The 24,594-nt window shown below is 35.7% G+C and overlaps 1 protein-coding gene across 1 annotated transcript in view; it reads right to left on the reverse strand.

Annotated features, from left to right (window-relative positions):
• Positions 1-23,951, reverse strand: part of MMRN1 (multimerin 1) — a 69,507-nt gene extending 45,556 nt beyond the window's left edge. Inside the window, exons 1-3 of the mRNA XM_045472912.1 lie at positions 23,847-23,951; positions 19,340-20,158; positions 264-383 (exon numbers count right to left, since the gene is read on the reverse strand). Coding sequence (XP_045328868.1) covers positions 264-383; positions 19,340-19,914 — 695 coding nt within the window. The 5' untranslated portion in view covers positions 19,915-20,158; positions 23,847-23,951. The remainder of the gene's footprint in view (positions 1-263; positions 384-19,339; positions 20,159-23,846) is intronic.
• Between the last annotated feature and the right edge of the window lie 643 nt (positions 23,952-24,594).

A 24,594-nucleotide genomic window follows, 5' to 3' on the forward strand; every position in this document is an offset into this window, starting at 1 on the left:
GAGAATTAACATTTATTGAAGACTCTGTCAGTAGGCTAAGGTTATTACTGCATTGTCTCACATATTCTAAAAACTCCCAAGGAGGCATGTATTATTAGTATCTGCATTTTAACTTACCCAAGATCATGCATCTCATTTAATGTAATGACCCTACTCTGGCCTTATTATACGTATGTACCTGGGATGATTAGCTTTCTCTACATATTCCAGGACATACATGAATATAGCACAAACAGTGGCTATTTTCAAACAATATCACATACCTCTGAGGACAGGATCTCCCGGTTGAGCCACAAGGCCCTCTCCCATTTGGAAGATAAGTGACTTGGTTGTCTAGTATCACTGTGGGTGATAATCTGGTATGTACATAAGCACACCAATTCCTAAGGAAGAGAGAATTTTTGTTAGAAAAAAATCATTGTCAAAAAGAATTCTTTTCCTTAAAATTATTTTCACAGACCTCTGTCTACGGCTGCAAGTATTATGGGGTATACTTTTACATATGAAAAGTAAAGAAACACTACAAGATCAAAGTAAATTGAGAATAAATAAGACTTAAAACCAGAATCTGTATGTTCAGTTGTAAGCTAAGTCAAAATAGAAGATTGCCCTTATGTCAAATATCAATATATTTTTTAAATGTTTATTTATTTTTGAGACAGGAGAGACAGAGCATGAGCAGGGGAGAGGCAGAGAGAGACTGAGAGGGAGACACAGAATCAGAAGTCTCCAGGCTCTGAGCTGTTAGTACAGAGCCTGATGCGGGGCTCGAACTCACAAGCTGTGAGATCATGACCTGGGCTGAAGTCGGATGCTCAACCAACTGAGCCATCCAGGCACCCCTGTCAAATATCAATATTAGTACTTAGATTGGAGACTCAGACCTAGGCCCATTACTTCTGGTGAACAATGTGCAGTAAGACAAAAGCAAAAAAATACATGCTGTAATAATCAAAAAGAGGAAAGAAAACCTGTTACTAGGAGCAGATGATATGATTGTGAATAAAGAGAATATGAGTCTAGATGCAAATGATTATAAGAGTTCAGCTATGTAGTTAAAATTCATATAAATTTTTATAACAAATAAAAAGTATGGCCACATAGTTAAGATCAGTTACAGACAGTTCAATATACCAAAAAAAAATTTTAAAAGATACTATTTACAACAGCAAAAATACCATTATTTTTATTAAAGTGTAAGACTTAATATATATAACTTTTAAGCTTTATTGAAAGGCCTGAAAGAAAATCCAATAAATACTATTAATGGATGGGAAGAGTCAATTTAAATACATCGATTCTCCTCAAGTCAATCTACAGATTTAGTGCATTTTTTTTTCAACGTTTATTCATTTTTGGGACAGAGAGAGACAGAGCATGAACGGGGGAGGGGCAGAGAGAGAGGGAGACACAGAATCGGAAACAGGCTCCAGGCTCTGAGCCATCAGCCCAGAGCCTGATGCGGGGCTCGAACTCACGGACCGCGAGATCGTGACCTGGCTGAAGTCGGACGCCTAACCGACTGCGCCACCCAGGCGCCCCTGATTTAGTGCACTTTTAAATCAAACCTTAATTTGATACAAGTTTAATAAGCTTATTCTATTGTTTATGTAATAAACTAAAATATGAATTTTAGAAATTTCTGGCTCTGGCCATAACAGAGCATCAGATGTACTTTCCCTTGGTAAAAAAAAATCTATAAAACTGGACAAGCTATATAAAGCAATAATTTTTAGAAGTTGAACAACAGACAACTCGGTGATATTATTTTTTGAGAAATGGGGACAACATGATCTGAATTCCATACCGACTCTAATTTTCTGCCTGCAAACAATTTTCAAACTGCATCACAAAGGGGTGGGCCCCAAAGACAGAGAAAGCACTGGGTGAATGAAACAGAGATCTGAGTTTGGGGCTGCTGAGATGGTTAGAATATGTGGATAAAGTGAATAAAATGAGGATGAATGACAGAGATGCCATTTTTTTGTGTTTTGTTTTTCTCTTTATTTTTATTTATTTTTTTGTTTTGTTTTTCTCTTTATTTTTATTTATTTTTTTAATATGAAATGTATTGTCACATTGGTTTCCATACAACATCCAGTGCTCATCCCAGCAGGTGCCTTCCTCAATGACCATCACGCACCCTCCCATCCTTCTCACCCCCCATCAACCCTCAGTTTATTCTCAGTTTTTAAGAGTCTCATGGTTTGGCTCTCTCCCTAACTTTTTTTTTTTTCCTTCCCTTCCCCTCCCCCATGGTCTTCAGTTGAGTTTCTCAGGATCCACATATGAGTGAAAACATATGGTATCTGTCTTTCTCTGCCTGACTTATTTCACTTAGCATAGCACTCTCCAGTTCTGTCCACGTTGCTACAAATGACCAGATTTCATTCTTTCTCATTACCAAGTAGCATTCCATTGTATATATAAAACACATCTTTTTTATCCATTTGCAGTTGATGGACATTTAGGCTCTTTCCATAATTCAGCTATTGTTGAAAGTGCTGCTATAAACATTGGGGTACAAGTGCCCCTATGCATCAGCACTCCTGTATCCCTTGAGCAAATTCCTGGCAGTGCTATTGCTGGGTCATAGGGTAGATCTGTTTTTGATTTTCTGACGAACCTCCACACTGTTTTCCAGAGTGGCTGCACCAGTCTGCATTCCCACCAACAGTGCAAAAGGGTTCCCGTTTCTCCTATCCTCTCCAGTGTCTATAGTCTCACGATTTGTTCATTTTAACCACTCTGACTGGCGTGAGGTGATATCTCAGTGTGGTTTTGATTTGTATTTCCCTGATGAGGAGTGATATTGAGCATCTTTTCATGTGCCTATTGGCCATCTGGATGTCTTCTGTAGAGAAGTGTCTATTCATGTTTTCTGCCCATTTCTTCACTGGATTATTTGTTTTCCGGGTGTGGAATTGGTGAGTTCTTTATAGATTTTGGATAATAGCCCTTTGTCTGATATGTCATTTGCAAATATCTTTTCCCATTCTGTTGGTTGCCATTTAGTTTTGTTGATTGTTTCCTTTGCAGTGCAGAAACTTTTTATCTTCATGAGGTCCCAATAGTTCATTTTTGCTTTTAATTCCCTTGCCGTTGGAGATGTGTCAAGTAAGAAATTGCTGCAGCTGAGGTCAGAGAGGTCTTTTCCTGCTTTCTCCTCTAGGGTTTTGATGATTTCCTGTCTCACATTCAGGTCCTTTATCTATATTGAGTTTATTTTTGTGAATGGTGTAAGAAAGAGGTCTAGTTTCATTCTTCTGCATGTTGCTGTCCAGTTCTCCCAGCACCATTTGTTAAAGAGACTGTCTTTTTTCCATTGGATATTCTTTCCTGCTTTGTCAAAGATTGGTTGGCCATACTTTTTTGGGTCCAGTTCTGGAGTCTCTATTCTATTCCATTGTTCTATGTATCTGTTTTTGTGCCAATACCATGCTGTCTTAATGATTTGTAGTAGAGGCTAAAGTCTGGGATTGTGATGCCTTCCACTTTGGTCTTCTTCTTCAATATTACTTTGGCTATTCGGGGTCTTTTGTGGTTCCATACAAATTTGAGGATTGCTTGCTCTAGCTTGGAGAGGAAAGCTGGTGCAATTTTGGTTGGGATGGCATTGAATGTGTAGATTGCTTTGGGTAGTATTGACATTTTAACAATATTTATTCTTCCAATCCATGAGCATGGAATGTTTTTCCATTTCTTTGTATCTTCTTCAATTTCCTTCATAAGCTTTCTATAGTTTTCAGCATACAGATCTTTTACATCTTTGGTTAGGTTTATTCCTAGGTATTTTATGCCTCTTTGTGCAATTGTGAATGGGATCAGTTTCTTTACTTGTCTTTCTGTTGCTTCATTGTTAGTGTATAAGAATGCGACTGATTTCTGGACATTAATTTTGTATCCTGTGACGTGGCTGAACTCATGTATCAGCTCTAGCAGACTTTTGGTGGAGTCTATTGGGTTTTCCATGTATAGTATCATGTCATCTGCAAAAAGTGAAAGGTTGGCTTCATCTTTGTCAATTTTGATGCCTTTGATTTCATTTTGTTGTCTGGTTGCTGATGCTACCACTTCCAACACTATGTTAAACAACAGCAGTGAGAATGGGCATCCCTGTTGTATTCCTGATCTAAGGAGGAAAGCTCTCAGTTTTTCCTCATTGAGGATGATATTAGCTGTGGGCTCTTCAGAAATGGCTTTTATGACGGTTAAGTATGTTCCTTCTATCCCGACTTTCTCGAGGGTTTTTATTAAGAAAGAATGCTGAATTTTGTCAGATGCTTTTGTTGCATCGATTGACAGGATCATATGGTTCTTATCTTTTCTTTTATTAATGTGATGTATCACATTGATTAATTTGCGAATGTTGAACCAGCCCTGCATCCCAGGAATGAATCCCACTTGATCAGGGTGAATAATTCTTTTTATATGCTGTTGAATTCGATTTGCTAGTATCTTATTGAGAATGTTTGCATCCATATTCATCAGGGATATTGGCCTGCAGTTCTCTTTTTTTACTGGGTCTCTGGTTTAGGAATCAAAGTAATACTGGCTTCATAGAATGAGTCTGAAAGTTTTCCTTCCCTTTCTATTTTTTAGAACAGCTTGAGAAGGATAGGTATTAACTCTGCTTTAAATGTCTGGTAGAATTACCCTGGGAAGCCATCTGGTCCTGGACTCTTATTTGTTGGGAGTTTTTTGATAACTGATTCAATGTCTTTGCTGGTTATGGGTCTGTTCAAATTTCCTATTTCTTCCTGTTTGGGTTTTGGAAGCATGTGGATGTTTAGGAATTTGTCCATTCCTTCCACGTTGTCCAGTTTGTTGGCATATAATCTTTCATAGTATTCCCTGATATTTGCCTGTATTTCTGAGGAATTGTTTATAACAATTCTATTTTCATTCATGATTTTATCTATTCCGGTCCTCTCCCTTTTCTTTTTGAGAAGCCTGGCTAGAGGTTTATCAATTTTGTTTATTTTTTCAAAAAACCAACTCTTGGTTTCGTTGACCTGCTCTTCAGTGTTTTTAGATTCTATATTGTTTATTTCTGCTCTGATCCTTATTATTTCTCTTCTTCTGCTGGGGTTGGGGTGTCTTTGCTGCTCTGCTTCTATTTCCTTTAGGTGTGCTGTTAGATTTTGTAGTTGGGATTTTTCTTGTTTCTTGAGATAGGCCTGGATTGCAAAGTATTTTCCTCTCAGGACTGCCTTCACTGCCTCCCAAAGCATTTGGATTGTTGTATTTTCATTTTCATTTGTTTCCATACATTTTTTAATTTCTTCTCTAATTGCCTGGTTGACCCATTCATTCTTTAGTAGGGTGTTCTTTAACCTCCTTTGATGGTTTCCAGACTTTTTCCTGTGGCTGATTTCAAGTTTCATAGCATTGTGGTCTGAATGTGCATGGTATGATCTCAATTATTTTATACTTATGAAGGGCTGTTTTGTGATCCAGTATGTGATCTATTTTGGAGAATGTTCCATGTGCACTCGAGAAGAGAGTATATTCTGTTGCTTTGGGATGCAGAGTTCTAAATATATCTGTCAAGTCCATCTGATCCAATGTATCATTCAGGGCCCTTGTTTATTTATTTATTCTGTGTCTAGATGATCTATCCATTGTTGTAAGTGGGGTATTAAAGTCCCCTGCAATTATCACATTCTTATCAATAAGGTTACTTATGTTTGTGATTGTTTTATATATTTGGGGGCTCACGTATTTGACACATAGACATTTATAATTGTTAGCTCTTCCTGATGTCTAGACCCTATAATTATTATATAATGCCCTTCTTCATCTCTTGTTACAGCCTTTAATTTAAAGTCTAGTTTGTCTGATATAAATATGGCTACTCCAGCTTTCTTTTGACTTCCAGTAGCATGATAGATAGTTCTCCATCCCCTCACTTTTAATCTGAAGGTGTCCTCAGGTCTAAATTGAGTCTCTTGTAGACACCAAATAGACAGGTCTTGTTTTTTCATCCATTCTGATACCCTATGTCTTTTGGTTGGAGCATTTAGTCCATTGACATTCAGTGTTATTATAGAAAGATATGGGTTTAGAGTCATTGTGATGTCTCTGGTTTCATGCTTGTAGTGGTGTCTCTGGTACTTTGTGGTCCTTGCAACATTTCACTCACAGAATCCTCCTTAGGATCTCTTGTGGGGCTGGTGTAGTGGTGATGAATTCCTTCAGTGTTTGTTTGTTTGGGAAGACCTTTATCTCTCCTTCTATTCTGAATGACAGACTTGCTGGATAAAGGATTCTCAGCTGCATATTTTTTCTGTTCATCACATTGAAGAAATCTGCCATTCCTTTCTGGCCTGCCAAGTTTCAGTAGATAGGTCTGCCACTAGTCCTGTGGGTCTCCCTTTATAAGTTAGAGTGTGTTTATTCCTTGCTGTTTTCAGAATTTTCTCTTTATCCTTGTATTTTGCCAGTTTCACTATGATATGTCGTACAGAAGATTGATTTAAGTTACGTCTGAAGGGAGTTCTCTGTGACTCTTGGATTTCAATACCTGTTTCCTTCCCCAGATCAGGAAAGTTCTCAGCTATGATTTGTTCAAGTACACCTTCAGCCCCTTTCTATGTCTCTTCTTCTGAAATTCCTATGATACAGATATCATTCTGTTTGCATCACTTAGTTCTGTGGATTTAGTTCTCTTAGTACTCCTGGATTTTTTTATCTGTCTTTTCTTAGCTTCCTCTTTTTCTATAATTGTATCTTCTAATTCACCTATTCTCTCCTCTGCCTCTTCAATCTGTCTATGGCCACCTCCATTTTATTTTGCACCTCATTTATAGCATTTTTTAGCTCCTCGTGACTATTTCTTAGTCCCTTGATCTCTGTAGCAATAGATTCTCTGCTGTCCTCTATGCTTTTTCAAGCCCAGCAATTAATTTTATGACTATTATTGTAAATTCTTGTTCCGTTATATTGTAAATCGTTTTTGATCAATTTGTTAGCTGTTGCTACTTCCTGGAGTTTCTTTTGAGGAGAATTCTTCCATTTCACCATTTTGGGTAGTCTCTGAGGTGGCTCCAAACTGCAGGACACTTCCTCTGTGCTGTGCAGAGTAACTTGTGTTGGTGAGTGGGTCCACAACCAGACCTGATGTCTGCCTCCAGCCCACCGCTGGGGCCACAGTCAGACTGGTGTGTACTTTATCTTCCCCTCTCTCAGGGGCAGGACTCACTATGAAGTGGTGTGGCCCCTGTGTGGCCTGCTTGTACACTGCAGGCTTGTGGTGCTGCTTTGATGGGATCTGGCGTATTAGCCGGGGTGGATCTGCAAGGTGCACAGGGGCAAGAGGGGCAGACTCAGCTCGCTTTGCTGTCGGTGTCCCCTGCAGGAGGGGCCCTGCAGCATCAGGATGGAGGCAGGCCGTTTGGAGGGATGGATCCACAGAAGTACAGCATTGGGCGTTTGCACAGTATAAGCAAGTTCGGTGAGGGGAACTGGTTCCCTTTGGAGTTTCGGCGCCTCTCTGCCCTTCCTACCCTCTTCCGTGGGCCTCTTGTCTGTGCTTGGCTCCAGAGAGTCCTCTGCTAGTCTTCTGGCAGGTTTCTGGGTTATTTAGGCAGATGTGGATGGAATCTAAACAATCAGCAAGAGGAGGTGAGCCCAGCGTCCTGCTATGCCCCCATCTTCCCCTCCTCTCCCAGAGATGCCATTTTAAAAGTCAACATAGGGTTTCTCTTAAATCTTGGGTTGAATACCATGCAGTGCTTGCAAAGCATAGTTTTTTCAAGGCCACCAGTGAACAACTATTAGAAAGCTTTATGAGCTGAACAGAGATTCCAGATTTTACCCAGTTGTGGAGAATTCTGACCAGCCAAAGAGAATAGTTCTCATTAAACATCTGAACATTTGTCTGAACCTAACAAAGACTGCATCCAGGAAAGTAAGGATAATCTAGACACACTCTCACAAAGCCTTAAAAAAAATCCTTGATATAAATAACTCCATGTCAGAACAGAGGTCAATGCTCTTTAATGGAAGACAACAAATCTGTTCATAACATATCAGCCCAGCATAAAAAAAATGAACAACAAAAACTAGGCATCTAGGACCAATACGTGAGTAAAAATCCAATGAACAAAGACAATAAAACAGAGATGACATAGATGTTGAATTAGCAACCAATGACTAAAATAGCTATTTAAATCTATTCGAGATTGTAAAAGACGAAATGACCATAGTGAATAAATTCATTGCAAATCTCAAAAAGCCCACTAAATAGAACAAAAATACACAAGATATGAATAAAAATGAACTAGATTGGGTTAAACAGACATTGGGACCCTAGACATTAACATCAATGTACTTGGAGGCAGATCACAAGAAACCATCCAAACTGAAGTACAGAGGGAAAAATATTAAAACATAAATGAACAGAAACTCAAGTGGTCTAAAATATATGTGGTTAGATTTCTTATACAAGTCCACTGACTATCCTAAATACAGAAAATGACTAAATTCAACAGAAGCAGTTAAATAGTCTGTCAAATAAACACTGGCTGCACGATGGTTGAGGATTGTGTGTATGAGGCAGGAAAAAAGTACCATCATCTATACATACTCCGGGCTTTGGAAAAAAAATGGTAGATAGATAGATAGATAGATAATAGGTAGGTAGTAGATACATACATAGATAATAGATAGATGATAGATATAGATATCGCTTATGAGGATAAATCACAGTGTTGCCTGTAGAGATCTTTTAAATTTCTAAATAGTAAAACAATCTCATGACTAAAAGAGTTGAGCAGGCAAAAAGCAGACCAGCAGATTGCTCATGGCCCAGAAATCTTTGATCTAGTATAAACTGAAAGAACTATCCACAGCAAAAGAGCCCCTGGTGTGACTCATAATTAGGTTTATGCTACTGATGAAATAAGCTTATTAAGGGATGTTAAAAATGTAAATTGAAACTTTAAAACAAAATTATTGGAAAACATAAGTTTAAAACTAGAAAATTAAGCAAGATAAAATAGTGACAGGCAGTATAAAGGCAAAAGTAATGATCCCAGACAAACATTTTGCTTAAATCTAGAAGTCCTTTTTACCTTTCCAGACTGATTATGGTGGATGGAGAGCAGTTACTTTGAAGTGTTTAGCTTTCCATGGGGTCGTAACCCTACAAATAGAAGACTGCATTTGGGATTCTCTTTAAGGGTAATAACACTGTTTCTTTTGTGCGGCAACATGTACTGAAAAAAGCTTGTATTGATTCTTTGGGTTTTCTTTTTCTTTTCTTTTCTTTTTAATTTTTTTTAAAGTTTATTCATTTTTGAGAGACAGAGAGAGACAGAGCATGAGTGGGGAAGGGGCAGAGAGAGAAGGAGACACAGAATCCAAAACAGGCTCCAGTCTCTGAGCTGTCAGCACAGAGCCCAACGCAGGGCTTGAACTCACAAACCATGAGATCATAACCTGAGCCGAAGTCGGACACTCAACAGACAGAGCCACCCAGGTGCCCCAATTCTTTGGATTTTCCAAGTTAATAGGTAAAGGTTTCTTCTAGGGAAAAGCAGGCAGCTTTGGTTATTTATGAACACCAGCCTAGCTTGCAGACCACACAGACTAGAAGGTAGAGAAAGGATTCTAGTTTGACTTACACAACTTGAAATCTTGTGGGTAAAGAATTAAGAGAAACATTCTAAATAAACAATTTATTGTACTTTTGATTGGAATGTTTTAATTTTTTTTTTCAATGTTTATTTATTTTTGGGACAGAGAGAGACAGAGCATGAGCGGGGGAGGGGCAGAGAAAGAGGGAGACACAGAATCGGAAACAGGCTCCAGGCTCTGAGCCATCAGCCCAGAGCCTGACGCGGGGCTCGAACTCCCGGACTGCGAGATCGTGACCTGGCTGAAGTCGGACGCTTAACCGACTGAGCCACCCAGGCGCCCCGATTGGAATGTTTTAGAAACCTAGTCTTTCAAGGAGCTAGTAAACAGACAAAATTAAAAAAACTTTTTTTTCATTAACTCGTGATTTGCCATTTGAAGCATATCCTGACCAAACCATGACTCAATCACATCCATTCTTATCCTGAACCAAGAGTGGACTGAAGCAAAAAAGGATTTATTTAAATAATGACCACAATGAATGTTTTCTTTAATAAATAAAAGACAACAATCTACCAGTTAACATTGTCCATTTATACTAGTCTTTAAAACTCAGATTAATAAATTGCTTTCCATCCTATTCATAAAAGGTTGAATGTTTAAACTTGTATACTGATAATCTGTGGCTTGAGTTGACACAATAGCATGAAAATAATAGGTCCTGAGGATATTCACAAGACATCAATAAAGCCCCCACCATAAAGTTGCCAATGGTATGTAATTTTTTCTGAGAAGCTGGAGAAGATTTATGTGTGGGGAGACTTTCTGAACGGAGGGACCTTTATGATTTTGTTTTCTGTCATCTCCTTATTGAGATGAATTTAGGAATTCAAAGAAGAACAAGAGGAAAATGAAACCAAGCAAGACAGACATGGCTACCTCTGAAAATTAAAACATTCTCAAAGGAAGAGGATTGTTTTGTAATTCTCATATCAGCTTCCCACACCTCACCTAACATCCACCTATGCCCCCCCTGACTTGAGAATCATTTTTACCTTATGACTAAAGATGGCTAAGAATTACATATGATAAAAATATATACATGTATGAATGAACTCATAAATGCTTCAGGGCTAAGTTGCCCATGGGGTTTAATTTATAGATAAAAATATTAATTAATCTTCACAAGAGAATAATTCATTCATTCTGCCACTGATTTATCTTATGAAGAACATGTTTGTTTTAATTATAGGATGTTGATTGTATGGAAATACATCCCAACAAAAACCTACCTGAACTGAGTGTGACCATTACTAACAGCAAAATTATGAATTTATGTACATCATTGAACAACACTAAACCCCTCAAATACATAACAATTAAATCCCCACCAAATTCAGTGATAAGTGAAATAGACATATTCTAAATATATCAAAAGTAGTCATGTGTTTTTAATGGCAAGTATTTGCTACTTTTGTAAATCCAACCTGCTCATTTCTCCACTCAATAACATATGTGGTCAACTCCTTCTCTTTTTATCTCTTTCTGTCATATAAATTAGTAAAAAGGAATTTATTTTAAAGGCCAGAATATATCCTAACAAGCCTAAAATTTTTGGTGTCAATAATTAGGGAGGAAAATATCAAATAAAGCCTTATTTAGTTCAATAGTCTAATTACTAAGTTCCAGGGGATAAATATGTGTTTCTAAGTTTGTAAGAAGAGGACAGATTTCAGATAACACCACTAGTCAGGGGAAATGTTCTCCCTAGCGCACTATCCTAATTTAAGAACATCGTTAAAATATCATGAATAACAATAGCCAAAAGGTGGAAACAATCAAAGGGCCTACAGACAGATGAATGGAAAAACAAAATGTGGTATATATGTGTCTATCTATCATCTGTCTATCTACAATGGAATATTAGTCAGCCTTAAAAAGGAAGGGGATTCTGTCACATGCTACAATATGAATGGATGAAAAGGGAAGAGAAGGGAAAGAAAGCATTTCTCTCAGCTTCACAGCCATCATAAACACATGCTTTTCCCACCTCTGTAAGTCAGATTTGGAAGGTCATTCCTGATGATGAAGGGTGGCCTCCTGAACAAGATTTTCATTCTCTTTTACTCCACAAATGCAGGCAAAGGAAGAGAATATTGAATTTCCTTTTTTTTTTTAAGTTTATGTACTATTTTTAGAGAGAGGGGGGTGGGCAGAGAGAGAGAGGGAGAGGGAGAGTCCCAAGCAGGCTCTTCGTGCTGTCAGTATGGAGCCAGATGCTGGGCTCGACCCCACAAACAGCAGGATCATGAGCTGTCCAAATTCCAGAGTCAGACGCTTAATTGACTAAGCCACCCAGGTGTCCTGAAAGAGATTGCGTTTCTGTGTCCAGAGTTTTGTTTCTGTGTTTTCCCTGAAGGAAGTGGAAGGGGAAGAGCAGGGACTGGGATACCTACATAATGAAACATAAGGAAAAAATTTTCCTGAATAGAGAGGCATGTTATGTAATTGTTGACTTATGCTGAAGCCAGACCGCCTCCTTATACATTTTGACTCTACAACTATTAGCCATTACCTTGTTCATGAAATGTGGCTTCTTCATATATACAATAAGTATAATAATATTGCCTATCTTACAGGATGGTTGTGAGACCAAATGAATTAACCCTTGCTGCTGCTGCTGCTGATTAAATGAGTCAGAGAATTAGTAGGATTTTTTTATGAAGGGAATAGATATCTGTAGACCTATTTATATATTTTTATATCTTCCAATTTTGCCTTATATAGAGAGACATGGCTCCTTTTTCACTTCTTTAATGATCTGATAAATTTATCTTAGTCACAATTATATATATATGTATATGTATATATATATGTATATGTATATATCTGTATATATAATTACGTATGTATATTGAGTCAAATAATTTCCAGAAATCCATTACAGAACATTATCATCATCATTTATATCCATTTCATATGATGAAGCTTAGCTCTTAGATTATATATCTATATATACTGATATCTATTAGTAGATTATATATCTATATATACTGATATATAGATATATAGATAGATAGATATCTGTTCAAAATGTTTCTACAGTCTTAAAAATTATAAATACTTCCCAAATGTTATTAAGTCTTTATTTTTTTAATTGAACTATAACAAGAACACCATTATCAGATTATTAATATGAGAGGCTAGAATTTACATGAGAACACCAGTCATCAATGAGAAAGTTCTCCAAAGGAAATGTACACAATATGAAAGAAGAAATAATAGAAATTGAAGGTAAGTATTTAGATTTAGTAAAAAGATTCTTTATATGTAAAACACACACGAATAAATCATTAAACTTTTATATTTAGTTTTGGCTATTAGTCCAAAGGTAAGTTCATCTAGATACTAATCTCCTTAAGAAAATAACTTATTTTCAAACAAACAAAATTTATGTTTGTGATTCATTTTATTTTAGTGTAAGTACCTTTATATAGTCCATCTCTTTCAAAATTCTACATAATATTTAAACTTGGATAGAAGTATAAGTTTTATTAAAATATCATGTAAAACAAATTTTGAAAGGCAATCATACAAAGCTCAGATTATGGGGAATTTCTGATATTCTGATACTTTAATTTTCTGGTTAATTTAGGTTTTAAAAAGAAACTTTTCTTTATATGCCAATGTTTGCAATTAGAGCCTTTTGTCAGGCATCATCAATTTGCCTTCCACAGTGGACACATTACGATAAATATAATTGAGTTTTTGATGATAGATTATGGTACAGGGCCTCGGAGTCACAAATTATTGTTTATATACAATATTTTCAGTGTAAAATTGTAGGAGAATGAACTGAATATGTCCCCATTCCAGGAACTGTATATGGAGTTTGCTTTTTGATCCAACCTACTTTTTAACTTTGAAAGCTAATGATAGTAAATTTTTAAGAGATATATTGAATTAGAAATGTACAACATATATACATATATAAGTAACAATTCTTAAAAGTACTTAAATATAACTTTTTTCATAAATTTGTTTTATTTTATCTCATTTTATTTTATTTTTTGTTTCTTTTCCCCACACTGTGACTTCAGGCCATTCAGGGACATTGTCAACTGTTTCTATTCCAGTAGGTGTCAGGCTCTCCCAGTGTGCACACCAGAAGGCCTCAGAAAAGGCAGGCAAACAGAAGCTATGATGCTTTATTCCATACTTAATCCAGTTGCTTTTGTAAACGGACTCTTGTAGCATTTCCTCTTAAATAATAAATGTTTAAAATAATATTTTCATACTGAAAAAACTAAAATGTGTGGAAATACAAAAATTTCTCATTTAATCACCTAGACTATATAAGCAGTTGTTAAATTCCAGCATGTATAATTCGATATGTATTTATATATTCAGTAGTAATTTAGTGAGGAAAATATCAAAGAAATGATAAAAAGGAGATGATTAATTAGAAAAAATTAAGACAAAGAATATATTGAGTATCAGTTTTCACTGGCAGTAATCTAGGAGATGCATTAATTTCCCAAGAAACTTTTAAAAATATTCTTTAACATATGGTGTGTTTCTCTTGAGAATTTTACAGCTTGTGAGAATAATTTCCTTTGGATGCTGTTAGGTTGGATAATAAGTTTGCAAAATTCACACAACATAGATTGTTTGTGTCTCCCTCAAATTTATATGTTGAAATCCAAATGCCCAATATGATAATATTGGGACTGGGGCCGTTGGGCGATGACAGTGTCCTCTTGATGGGATTATTGCCCTTATTAAAGAGGCCCAAAATCGAAATCTGGAAACCCAGAAAAGGACTCTCACTTGCTCGTGCTGGCAACCTGATCTCAGACGCACAGTTTTCAGAACTATGAGAAGTAAATTTCTGTTGTTTATAAACCACCCAGTCTGTGTTATTTTGGTATAGCAGTCTCAATGAACTGAGACAACATACAAATTTAATTGATTAGACTTTTCATATCCAGAACCTATTTGTAATTCAAAGAAATAAGCAGAAAGATGCATATTATGATAGAATTAATTTAATGGTTAGTTTTTGTAATTTTAAACGTCACTTTTTAAAGTGTGGTGTTTAAAATTTTTATTTACAAGTGGTCTAGAGAAAGATTTGTAGAACTTACCATTTTAGACATTATATTAGAAATCATAATTCATTTAAAGTAAGCTACCTATTTGTACATCGAGCAAATTACATAGCTTATATAAAAAGAATAAAGTTCTAAAAGACACGTCATTAAACTCAGCAAATAAAATGTTCCTCTTGTTCAGTATTCAACTATTTTTTCCTGTATGCCACCTTTCATTAACATTTTACCATATTTATGACCATTATGTATACAAAATAAGATAAAATAACAAACAAAAAATGTAGAAAACTCTCTGACTAGCCCTGGTTTCTGCTTTATTCTCTCCTCCCTTTCAATAAAACAAACAAAAACACCCAAAAGCAAACAAACAAAAACAAAAAAACTCTCCTCAGTTAAGTGTCCATATTTCCAGATTTTTCCAGATTTATATCTCTAGTCTTAATCTCTGCCGTTAACTCAAAATCCATTCAATAATTAGCTATTGCACAGAGTTTTGTTGAGCTCTCTTTCTAGGTGCCTGGCACTGTTGTGGGCAGTAAATACAATAGTAAATAAGAAAGGCAAAATTTCTATTTTCATGGGATGTATGTTCTTTTATGAAAAGATAGAGAATACATAACTGCCTACAGAAATTAACCAAGTCATTTCAGGTAAATGCCATGAAAAAAAAATAAGGGTGAAAAAATAAGGATGGTAAATTTATACTAGATAATCAGAGTTCTCATTGAGGAGGGACATTAAAGATGAAGTTGCAGGAGGAAAAGAAATCTTTCTATACCGAAAGGAGAGCATTCTAGCACAAGCAAACAGGAAGTTTCCTTGAGATGCTAATTGACTTGACAAGTTCAGTACCCACACAGAAGGCCAATGTGACTGGAAGAAATGATGTTGAATGAACTTGGAGTGTGCTGAAAGATGAGATCATAGAGATAGGGGGAGTATCAAGCAAGACATTGTGGGCCATGGTGAGGATTTAGGAGTTTATTCTAAATGGAATGGAAAGCTACTGAGTAATCTTCAGCATGTGAGCAAAATGCTAAATATCACAGATTTTAAGACAGTGTCTCTGAAATCAAGAACATATTTTAAAGTCATGGGGCACCTGGGTGGCTCAGTCAGTTGAGCATCCAGTTCTTGGTTTCAGCTCAGGTCATGATCCCAGGGTCATGGAATTAAGCCACTCATCAGGCTCTACACTGAGCATATGGGGCCTACTTAAGATTCTCTCTCTCTCTCTCTCTCTCTCTTTCCTTCTGCCCCCTCTCTAAAATAAAAAATAATAATATAATAAAATAAAATAAAAGCAATGGTATCATTCAGTCACTATTGTAAGACAGTGGTTTTTGCCACTGCCTTGGAAATACCTTAACCAGTTTCATTTACATTTTTATTTTCAGTATGCAAAAAAAAAAATATATATATATATGACATATATATGTCATATATACATATGACATATATATGACATATATATGACATATATATGACATATATATGTCATATATACATATGACATATATATGACATATATATGACATATATATGACATATATATGACATATATATGTCATATATATGACATATATATGACATATATATATGACATATATATGACATATATATATGTCATATATATGACATATATATATGACATATATATGACATATATATATGACATATATATGACATATATATATGACATATATATATGACATATATATATGACATATATATGACATATATATATGACATATATATGACATATATATGATAAATAAACCTAAACATTCTAAGAAATAATGTCATACTTTTCTTTCTTATTACTATGTAAAATAATGTGTCACAAAAGATGAAGTCTTACATCAAATGAAAGACATTAACCCAATTTAAAAGTTTAAACACCTTAAATATACACAATGACATATGTTAAATTTATTTATTTATTTATTTTAACATTTTATTTATTTTTGAGACAGAGAGAGACAGAGCATGAACGGGGAAGGGGCAGAGAGAGAGGGAGACACAGAATCGGAAGCAGGCTCCAGGCTCTGAGCGATCAGCCCAGAGCCCGACGCAGGGCTCGAACTCACGACTGCGAGATCGTGACCTGAGCTGAAGTCGGACGCTTAACCGACTGAGCCACCCAGGCCCCCCCCTTTTTTTTAACGTTTTATTTAGTCAAATTTATTTTTTAAAAAGTTATAGGATCCCTCACTTGTGTGGGACACGGATTACAGGAGGTGAGAGAGGTAATATGTGGACAAGGTAGCAGTCTGGGGGTAGATAATGGTTGCTAGCAAAGGATGGTGTAGTAAAGGTAGAGAGGGATTTAGGATATACTGGAGGGAGTACTAGGAAGACTTCGTGATAGGTTAGATAAAAGCTAGGAGGGAAAGAAAGATGTCAAGGAGGTATCAAGGGTTTCTAGTTATGGAACAAAGCATTTACTGAGATGGTGAAGATTCATGCACATGTGTGCAGGAGTTGGGATTGTGGGAGATGGTAAGTAGGCAATCGATGTCTATCAATACCTCATTTCAATTTCACCTAAAATCCTCCTTTCAGGGATGGCTTACTGGCCTTCAGAGTAGTCCATTCACTCTGTTACATATTCTCAAAAGCTTCATTTAGAATGTTTATCACTATTTGGATTCTCCATCAGCATTTGTGATTCACTGTTTTACCTCCCCGTGTCCTTCACACTGAACTGGAGACTCCGTGGGGGCAGAACAGGTGGGAGGTTTCGTTCACTATTTTACCCTCAGCACAAGCACACTGCTGAGTACAGTTTATGTTCTCAGCAAATATTTGCTCAATGCACAAATATGTTAATTCTAATTTCTTCTTTTTATCCTGCCTATTTCAAAGTGCTTGGTCACTGACCAACAACCACTCTGCCAGATAGGAAATCACAGCTTTGGTGTACCCAGGAGTTTCTACAGCACTAGGACAAGAGGAAGTACAAAATGAGACAAAAATATGCCAGAAAAATCCTGTAGAAAGAGGTGGTGTTCCTTTTACTTAGAATCACTATAAAATTGCAAGAGCAGTAAGGAAAAAACAAACAAACAAACAAACAAAAAAACACAAACACAATAACAACAAAAACCTAAAATGAATCATCCAGATTTCATCATAGAGAAATAAGAATATGTCTTTGGGAAAGATTCTTCTTTATATTCACATATTAATCTATAAATTTTACATTCAGTTTGTTAAATATTTATTGTGTACCTATTATAAGTCAGAGACTTTTCCAGCACTCAAAATACATCTCTGTAAGAAAGGAGATTGCAAAGTTCATTCTAATTATAATATACTATTATAAATGCAGTGATAGAAGAATTCAAGGAGAGCTCTCTCAAAGTTAGAAGGGCCACCTACCAGCCTGAAAGGGCTTCCTGAGAAGCCCTGAGAGGGCTATTACTATTGGGGGTAAAGGAAATAGATGGTGAGAAAAGAAGAAGATGTTATCCAAAGGGACGACCAGGGAACAAAGACAGGTTTAGGAAACAGCATATTGTGGACCCAAGAGCTACAAATTTTACTGGCCAGGAAGTCACAGAAGATGAGGCTGGGGAGGTAGGCAGAAGCCAGATCAAGGATGGCATTGTATGACCAACTGAGTAAGGATCTGGGCTGTATTCTGGAAGCAAAGGATAGCCTCTAAATGCTCATAGGCATGGATATAAACTGGTCACTCTCATTTACCCACTTAGGAGAACAGACTGCACTGGCTGAAGAAGTATCATGTAGGGGTAGATGGCCATGTCGCTGCAGCCACCCAACCAGGGTTTGAATCTTTGCCCTAAGATTTACTTTTAGGTGACCTTGGTTAAATTATTTAACTTCTCTGGAAAGAAAAAAATAACAGAATCTTCTTCATGGAGTTATGGTAGTGATTCAATGATAGGATATATATATATATATATATGTGTGTGTGTGTGTGTGTGTGTGTATTCACTCAGAACAGTACAGTAGGAACAAATGTCATAAAGTGTTTGCTATTATTATTTTCTGATCAAATGAAAATATGGAAGACATTATCAAGGCTTCTTTGCATCAGCATTGTGTCCATAAGGGATGGAACTGTTTTTCTTTACTACCATTATCAATTACATAACATAAGGAGTAAGAAGGTTTGAACTTGATGGAAAGGATTAGCAAAAGAAAGCCTCAGGCTTTCTAGGACCCTGAGCTGTAGAATCTCGAAGTACAGTGGATAATTTTCTCTAGGAATAATTTAAGATTATTTTCACTGGAAAATCCATGGGATGAAGTTCTGTTCTGTTCACATCCCAACTGTATTGTTCTTTTTTCTTTCATGTGATGGGTGTAGTTCTGAGCACCACCAACATACCCTTGAGTTGAATTAACAATAACAACTAACAGTCACTGGAGTTACACTGTTAGTGAATAACTCCAGTAAAAGCCCCTTTATAAGTGACTTTGACCACTTCAATTAAAACAAAATTGCTGCATTTTTTTGTTCATCTTTTCTCCATTACATAAAGTAATGCTTGATTTACCTTATCTAATTGGAATGTGATTGAATTTTATCTTGACCATGAAAACATTTTCTGACAGTGAGACAGTGGACTTTATAGTTAGGGAGAAGAAAAAAAAAAGAAAATGTTTCTTACTTTCCTCTAGTTGTTTCAAAGCTTGATTTTTGATTGTTGGTTTTCTGGCTTCCACTGCTGTCACCTCTGCTGAGGTACGTTTCCCGTGGGGATCGATTTCCCACACCGCCTGCAACCGAGTCGGGAGAGATTGCCTGTTGGTTCGACTTTCTGGCAAAGCTCTGAAGAAATTTCAGTGTAGAGTTGGAAAGGACCACTGACTCTGCTCTTGGACTGAACTTGAGGCTAGGTTTGGTTGGGAGGGCAAGTGTCTGTAACTTCAGCACCCCTTCTGTCTTCCCTGTGGGTGTGAGAGTTTGGTTTCTTACACCCTCAGGAGGTGTGCCTGTCTCTGAGGGAGACACTGTTGATTTTAGAAGACTATCTTCAGAGGTTCTTGTCTCAGGAATTGTGGCTATCTCAGCAGACGTGATCTGAGGGATTGGCAGCACTTTATGTAGAGGAATTGTAGCAGAGGCCATATTCTCCTGGGAGCTTGCATCCTCTGATGTAGTCCAAGTATATGTGGTGTTGGTAAGACCAAAGTCCCCAATCCATAAACTCGAAAGCAGGACAAATAGCCCTGCTCCCTTCATCTCAGTAGTCTGAAGGAAGAAAGCTCAGGTGAAATTAGGAGACACAGTCCTTCTAGTCTTTTCGACAGCTGCTCCACACTGAATCCACTTTCAGAGCTTTGTCAATTTGAGATATGTAGAGGAAATAGGTTTCTGTGTTTTGTAGTGGACTCAGGAAGTTTGATTTCCTGTTTCTGTATATTTTGTGTGATCCGTGATCTCTGTAGGATGTGTCTATGGAGGTGGTGAAGGGTGTCTGACGAAGCTAAGGGTAAATGGGAAAACACAGGCAATTATTATCAGGAAAACCCATGAGAAAAACATGAAGTAAATTTCCTTTCCTAGGTCCACTCATGTTTTGTCTGTTGCTGATACTGAAGAGGAATTTTACAATGATGATGGGCAGCATGGAATTTTGTTTGGATAGGCTGAATCAAGGAACTTAACATTTTGTTCTACTACACAAGGACATTGAGAAAAAAAAAAATTGTGACACTTCTTTTCCACTGTGCCCCATCCAGAGAATCACATTTTGTTCAAGTGCTTATATCCATGCACATACACAAACACAGACTCACTAACAGGGTCTCTGCCCTTTTATACATCAGAGGCTGAATTATGAAAAAAAATATATAAATACCCCTATTCTTATAAATATGCTTCAGCCAAAGCATTACTTGGAGTCGCTCTTGAGGATAAGTAATAACAAAAAAGAAAAGTATAAATTATTGAATTATACAGATATACAAGGAACTCACTTTAAACTTTGCTCTCAAAACTTCTGCCAGAACCAGTTAATGGAATGAATAATCAGAATTTTGGATAATAATGGATGAAGAAAAAGTGAAGTCACACAAAAATAAATTAAAATGGGATCATATATAATGTTTTTTTTTTACTTTGTGGTGCAAAAATATATTTGCTTCAGGTAATAGAGAACTAAATTGGTCTAATTTAGTATGGCTGTTTTCCTAGTAGAAATGCTTCATGGGATTTATGATTTCATTACTACAGTAAATCTCTGATTCTCAGGCTTCAGTTAAGCTCTCTCATCTGTAAAAAGTTCCACAGCAGACCCATTGGACATATAAATAATATAACAGTTCATCCATTCATTCATTCTTTCAGTAATTACCCAAACCTTCAGTCAGCTTCACAGCAAGGTGCTCTCTTAGGTGCTGAGATTATAAAGCAAGAATATTCTTGGCTGTCTATTTGCTTATGGTTTATTCTATTATCTGAAGGCCAGATATATGTGTGATTAATCTTTCTGCCAATTTTTGTGCCAGGCATTATGTTCTTGCTGAATATTCAGCCATAGAATTATTTTTCTTTCAGAATTGGATAACCAGAAACCTTGTGCCTGTTGGGTTATGTAGTATTGTAGATGCACACTACTGTCCCAAATCCTGGATACAGAACACCAGGATTTCAAAGAAGGTCTAATTTGCTCTGAACTACTACCTACTTGGCCTTAATACTTTTTTCCCCTTAATTTTTGTCACTCACTTCTGCAAGTATATTAACATATTAGAGATATATAATATGAGATTATTTAAACTGAGACACATAGTAATCAGTATCAACTCTAATTAACTTTGATATGAAGTACAAAGCATCTGTTTCTTAGATATACCACAGAATAATCCCACAAGCCTTGCATTAGTAAAAGAGAAAATAGCTGCAGCACAGACAATCCAGACAGCAATTCGTCACTAAACAGAGCAATGAAACTGCATAATTTTCACAACACAAACATGGTTTTCAGTACTAAAAAAAAAGACATTACAGCATCTTTATCTGTAAAATATACAAACAACCTGGGGCTTAGAGCAGACTAGTAATTCTGAAAAGCCCAAGTAAAATTTTTCTTATAGTGTAAAATTTTAAATCCATTTTCTTAGATTTAGTAAAAGTAGATGAACAGACTTTCCTGAAAGTATAAGAAACAACCAGAATAATGGCACACATAGATTAGTTTCTATGGTTTGTGAAAAACATCTTGATCCTGTTCAGGACAAGTGAACTTTAGTGGTAAAGGGTCACTCACTGGATCTATAACTGGTAACAAATAGCTCTCAAATGGTAATAAAAACTGAACTGAGCTAAGCAATTCATTTTGCTCTTGTAAGGTATTGACCAATAACGACTTTTGGTTACCCCCATCCTAGCTTACAAATGACCTTGTGATCAAAAGGCTAAAGGTTCTGTATCTCATTATCAGTTCACCAAGGCATCTTTTGATGTAACCCCCCAGAGAATCCCAAGCTCATTTGAAGGTTTTAGATGTATGGATCATCCCTTAATTGGAGACATAAAATATCTGTACTCCAGAAACTGTCAGAGGCCTAACCTCAAATTTTGCTTTCTAAGACTTGTTAAAACTTATCAAATAACAATTAAGAAAAATAATATTCCTGTGATTGCTGCCTAAAGGCTACTCCATCCAGTCTTCTAGTTACTTGAAATACTATCTGTGGATTAAACTATACCATCAGAGTTTTATATACATATATCTCATCATTGTGCTACACCCTTCATTGCCCACTAGATTGTTTATATTATGGTTTACCCTATTACCATTTATTCACTTTAAGTAGTTTTATAAGAAAGAAACTAAGAAACTCATCATATTATGTGCTATCAGGAGGTTTTTATGTCATTTTTCATTGTATCATAAACATAGGATTGAATTACATATCTCAAAATGAGTTCTCTCTAGGTAATGAGATAATGGATTCATTGTATTTTTCCCTTATAATATGCATGAATCAATTCTCTAATCACTAGAAAAAAAAGATTAATAAGTTGAAATAAACATATAAGTGAGTTAAAAGAGAATCTTAGATTAAGGATTTCATTGTTTATAGATGGTGCTATCTATTATTTAAAGCCACATTTATGACTGTGAAAGTATTATCTGTGTAGAATAACTTCCACTAGATTAGTAGGATTTCTTAGCAGCTTCTTTATTTCCTCTTAACAAGAGAAATTCTTATTTTTAAAAATAGTTTAAAACATTTAAAATAATATTTCATTATCACCCTCCTCCATAAATTGTCACTGTCAAAAAATAATTACAGAAAACAAAGTTCTAAGTATTTTTCAATTTTATGTTGCTTGAAAGTATTGGAAAACTGTTGAATGTATATATAGACAAAGGGAATTATAACCATACAGTAATAGGGCTAGGGGAAGGAGAAAAATAGATTTAAGTGAGATTTTGATAAAGCAAACAGTTAAATTTGGCATATTATTTAAGTCTCCCAGGTAAGTATTCTACCCTCATTTTGCTGATAAAAAATTAAGTTGAAAGAAGTTAAATAATTTCAAGGGGTAACACACTGTTAATTGACAGAACAGATATTTATATCTTATTCTGATTCTTTCCACCATCTAATAATACACTCCCAAAAAGAATTGATAACTTCTAAATTCACAGAAATTTAAGGAAAAGAATTGTCATATTGTCTTAAATTCATTTTTTTTCAGTGGTTTTTAACTTCCTTATTTGTTGCTTTATCTCACAGCTAAAACATACGTTGAGGCACACTAATGAGTTAATGATTTCTATTAGTTTGAATTTATGAAATTAGAGGGGAAGATCTGTATTTTTATAAGTTTGCTTTTAGTGTAATCTTTTCTGATTTTTTTTCCTCTTTGGTTGGATGCCTTCCTCAATTTCTGTACAGTATTGTAAGGGATGACAGTGTCTTATTTTTGACAGCCCAATAATAATTTTCTTTCATTTGTTAAATGGAACCTCCAGGACAGCACAAGACTGCTATATCCTCAGCATCTAGAACAGTGTTTGGTGAGCATTCAATAAATATTTGTTGAATAAACAAATGAGTGGTTGAAACTGTGAATGTACTGAGTATATTCCAACTCATAGCCACACACACATACACACACAAACACACACACAATCTAAATAAACATAATATACTTACTGAATACAGCTTCAGAAGTCTCCTAGAATATCCATCCCTTCAGCCAGATTGTCTCTTGTAAATCTTTCCTAAATAAATTTTAGGAAGCCCACTGTTTTAAACTCACCTGTTTTCAAAATACATTTTAGATAGTTTATTTTGAAACCATAATCCAAGCAAAGACTAACAGCTATGTAATAAGGATCATGAAGCAGTAAGAATGCCAGAGAAAAAACCAAGGTATCAAACAAATTAAAATTAAGAACAAAATTTAGGTCTTAGTGGGCTGGTAGGAAAGAGAATATGGAAGTATAGTGAATTATGTAATTCTTAATATTAAGTGAGAGAAGCATATTAGTTTCTCAGGAAACAAAAATACAACATAGCTTGTCTTAATGTTAAATTTTTAATTTTAAAATTAAGAACATTAAAGAACATTAAGAACACATTGATAAGACAAGACAAAATATCCCTTATTAGTGAATGTATATTGATAGTTTGTAAAATCATCCTAGTGTGTAATTTATATTTCCCATTTAAATAAAACAGTACACTTCAAATGAAAGAGATAAATTTAAAATTCTTTAAGACCAATTTCTTTTGAAAGTTCTGGAAATAATAATATGTCACTTCCCAATTTATGTCTGGCTATTGAGTGACTTCTCCAGGAAATATGGAATACATACAATTTTCCCTTATTCCTCCCGCCAAGTACATATTAAAATCCAGGACACTATATGTAAAACAAATATAAGAAGACTCTGAAAGG

Source organism: Leopardus geoffroyi, chromosome B1 (genome assembly GCF_018350155.1).
Source record: "Leopardus geoffroyi isolate Oge1 chromosome B1, O.geoffroyi_Oge1_pat1.0, whole genome shotgun sequence".
NCBI classification, from domain to species: domain Eukaryota; kingdom Metazoa; phylum Chordata; class Mammalia; order Carnivora; family Felidae; genus Leopardus; species Leopardus geoffroyi.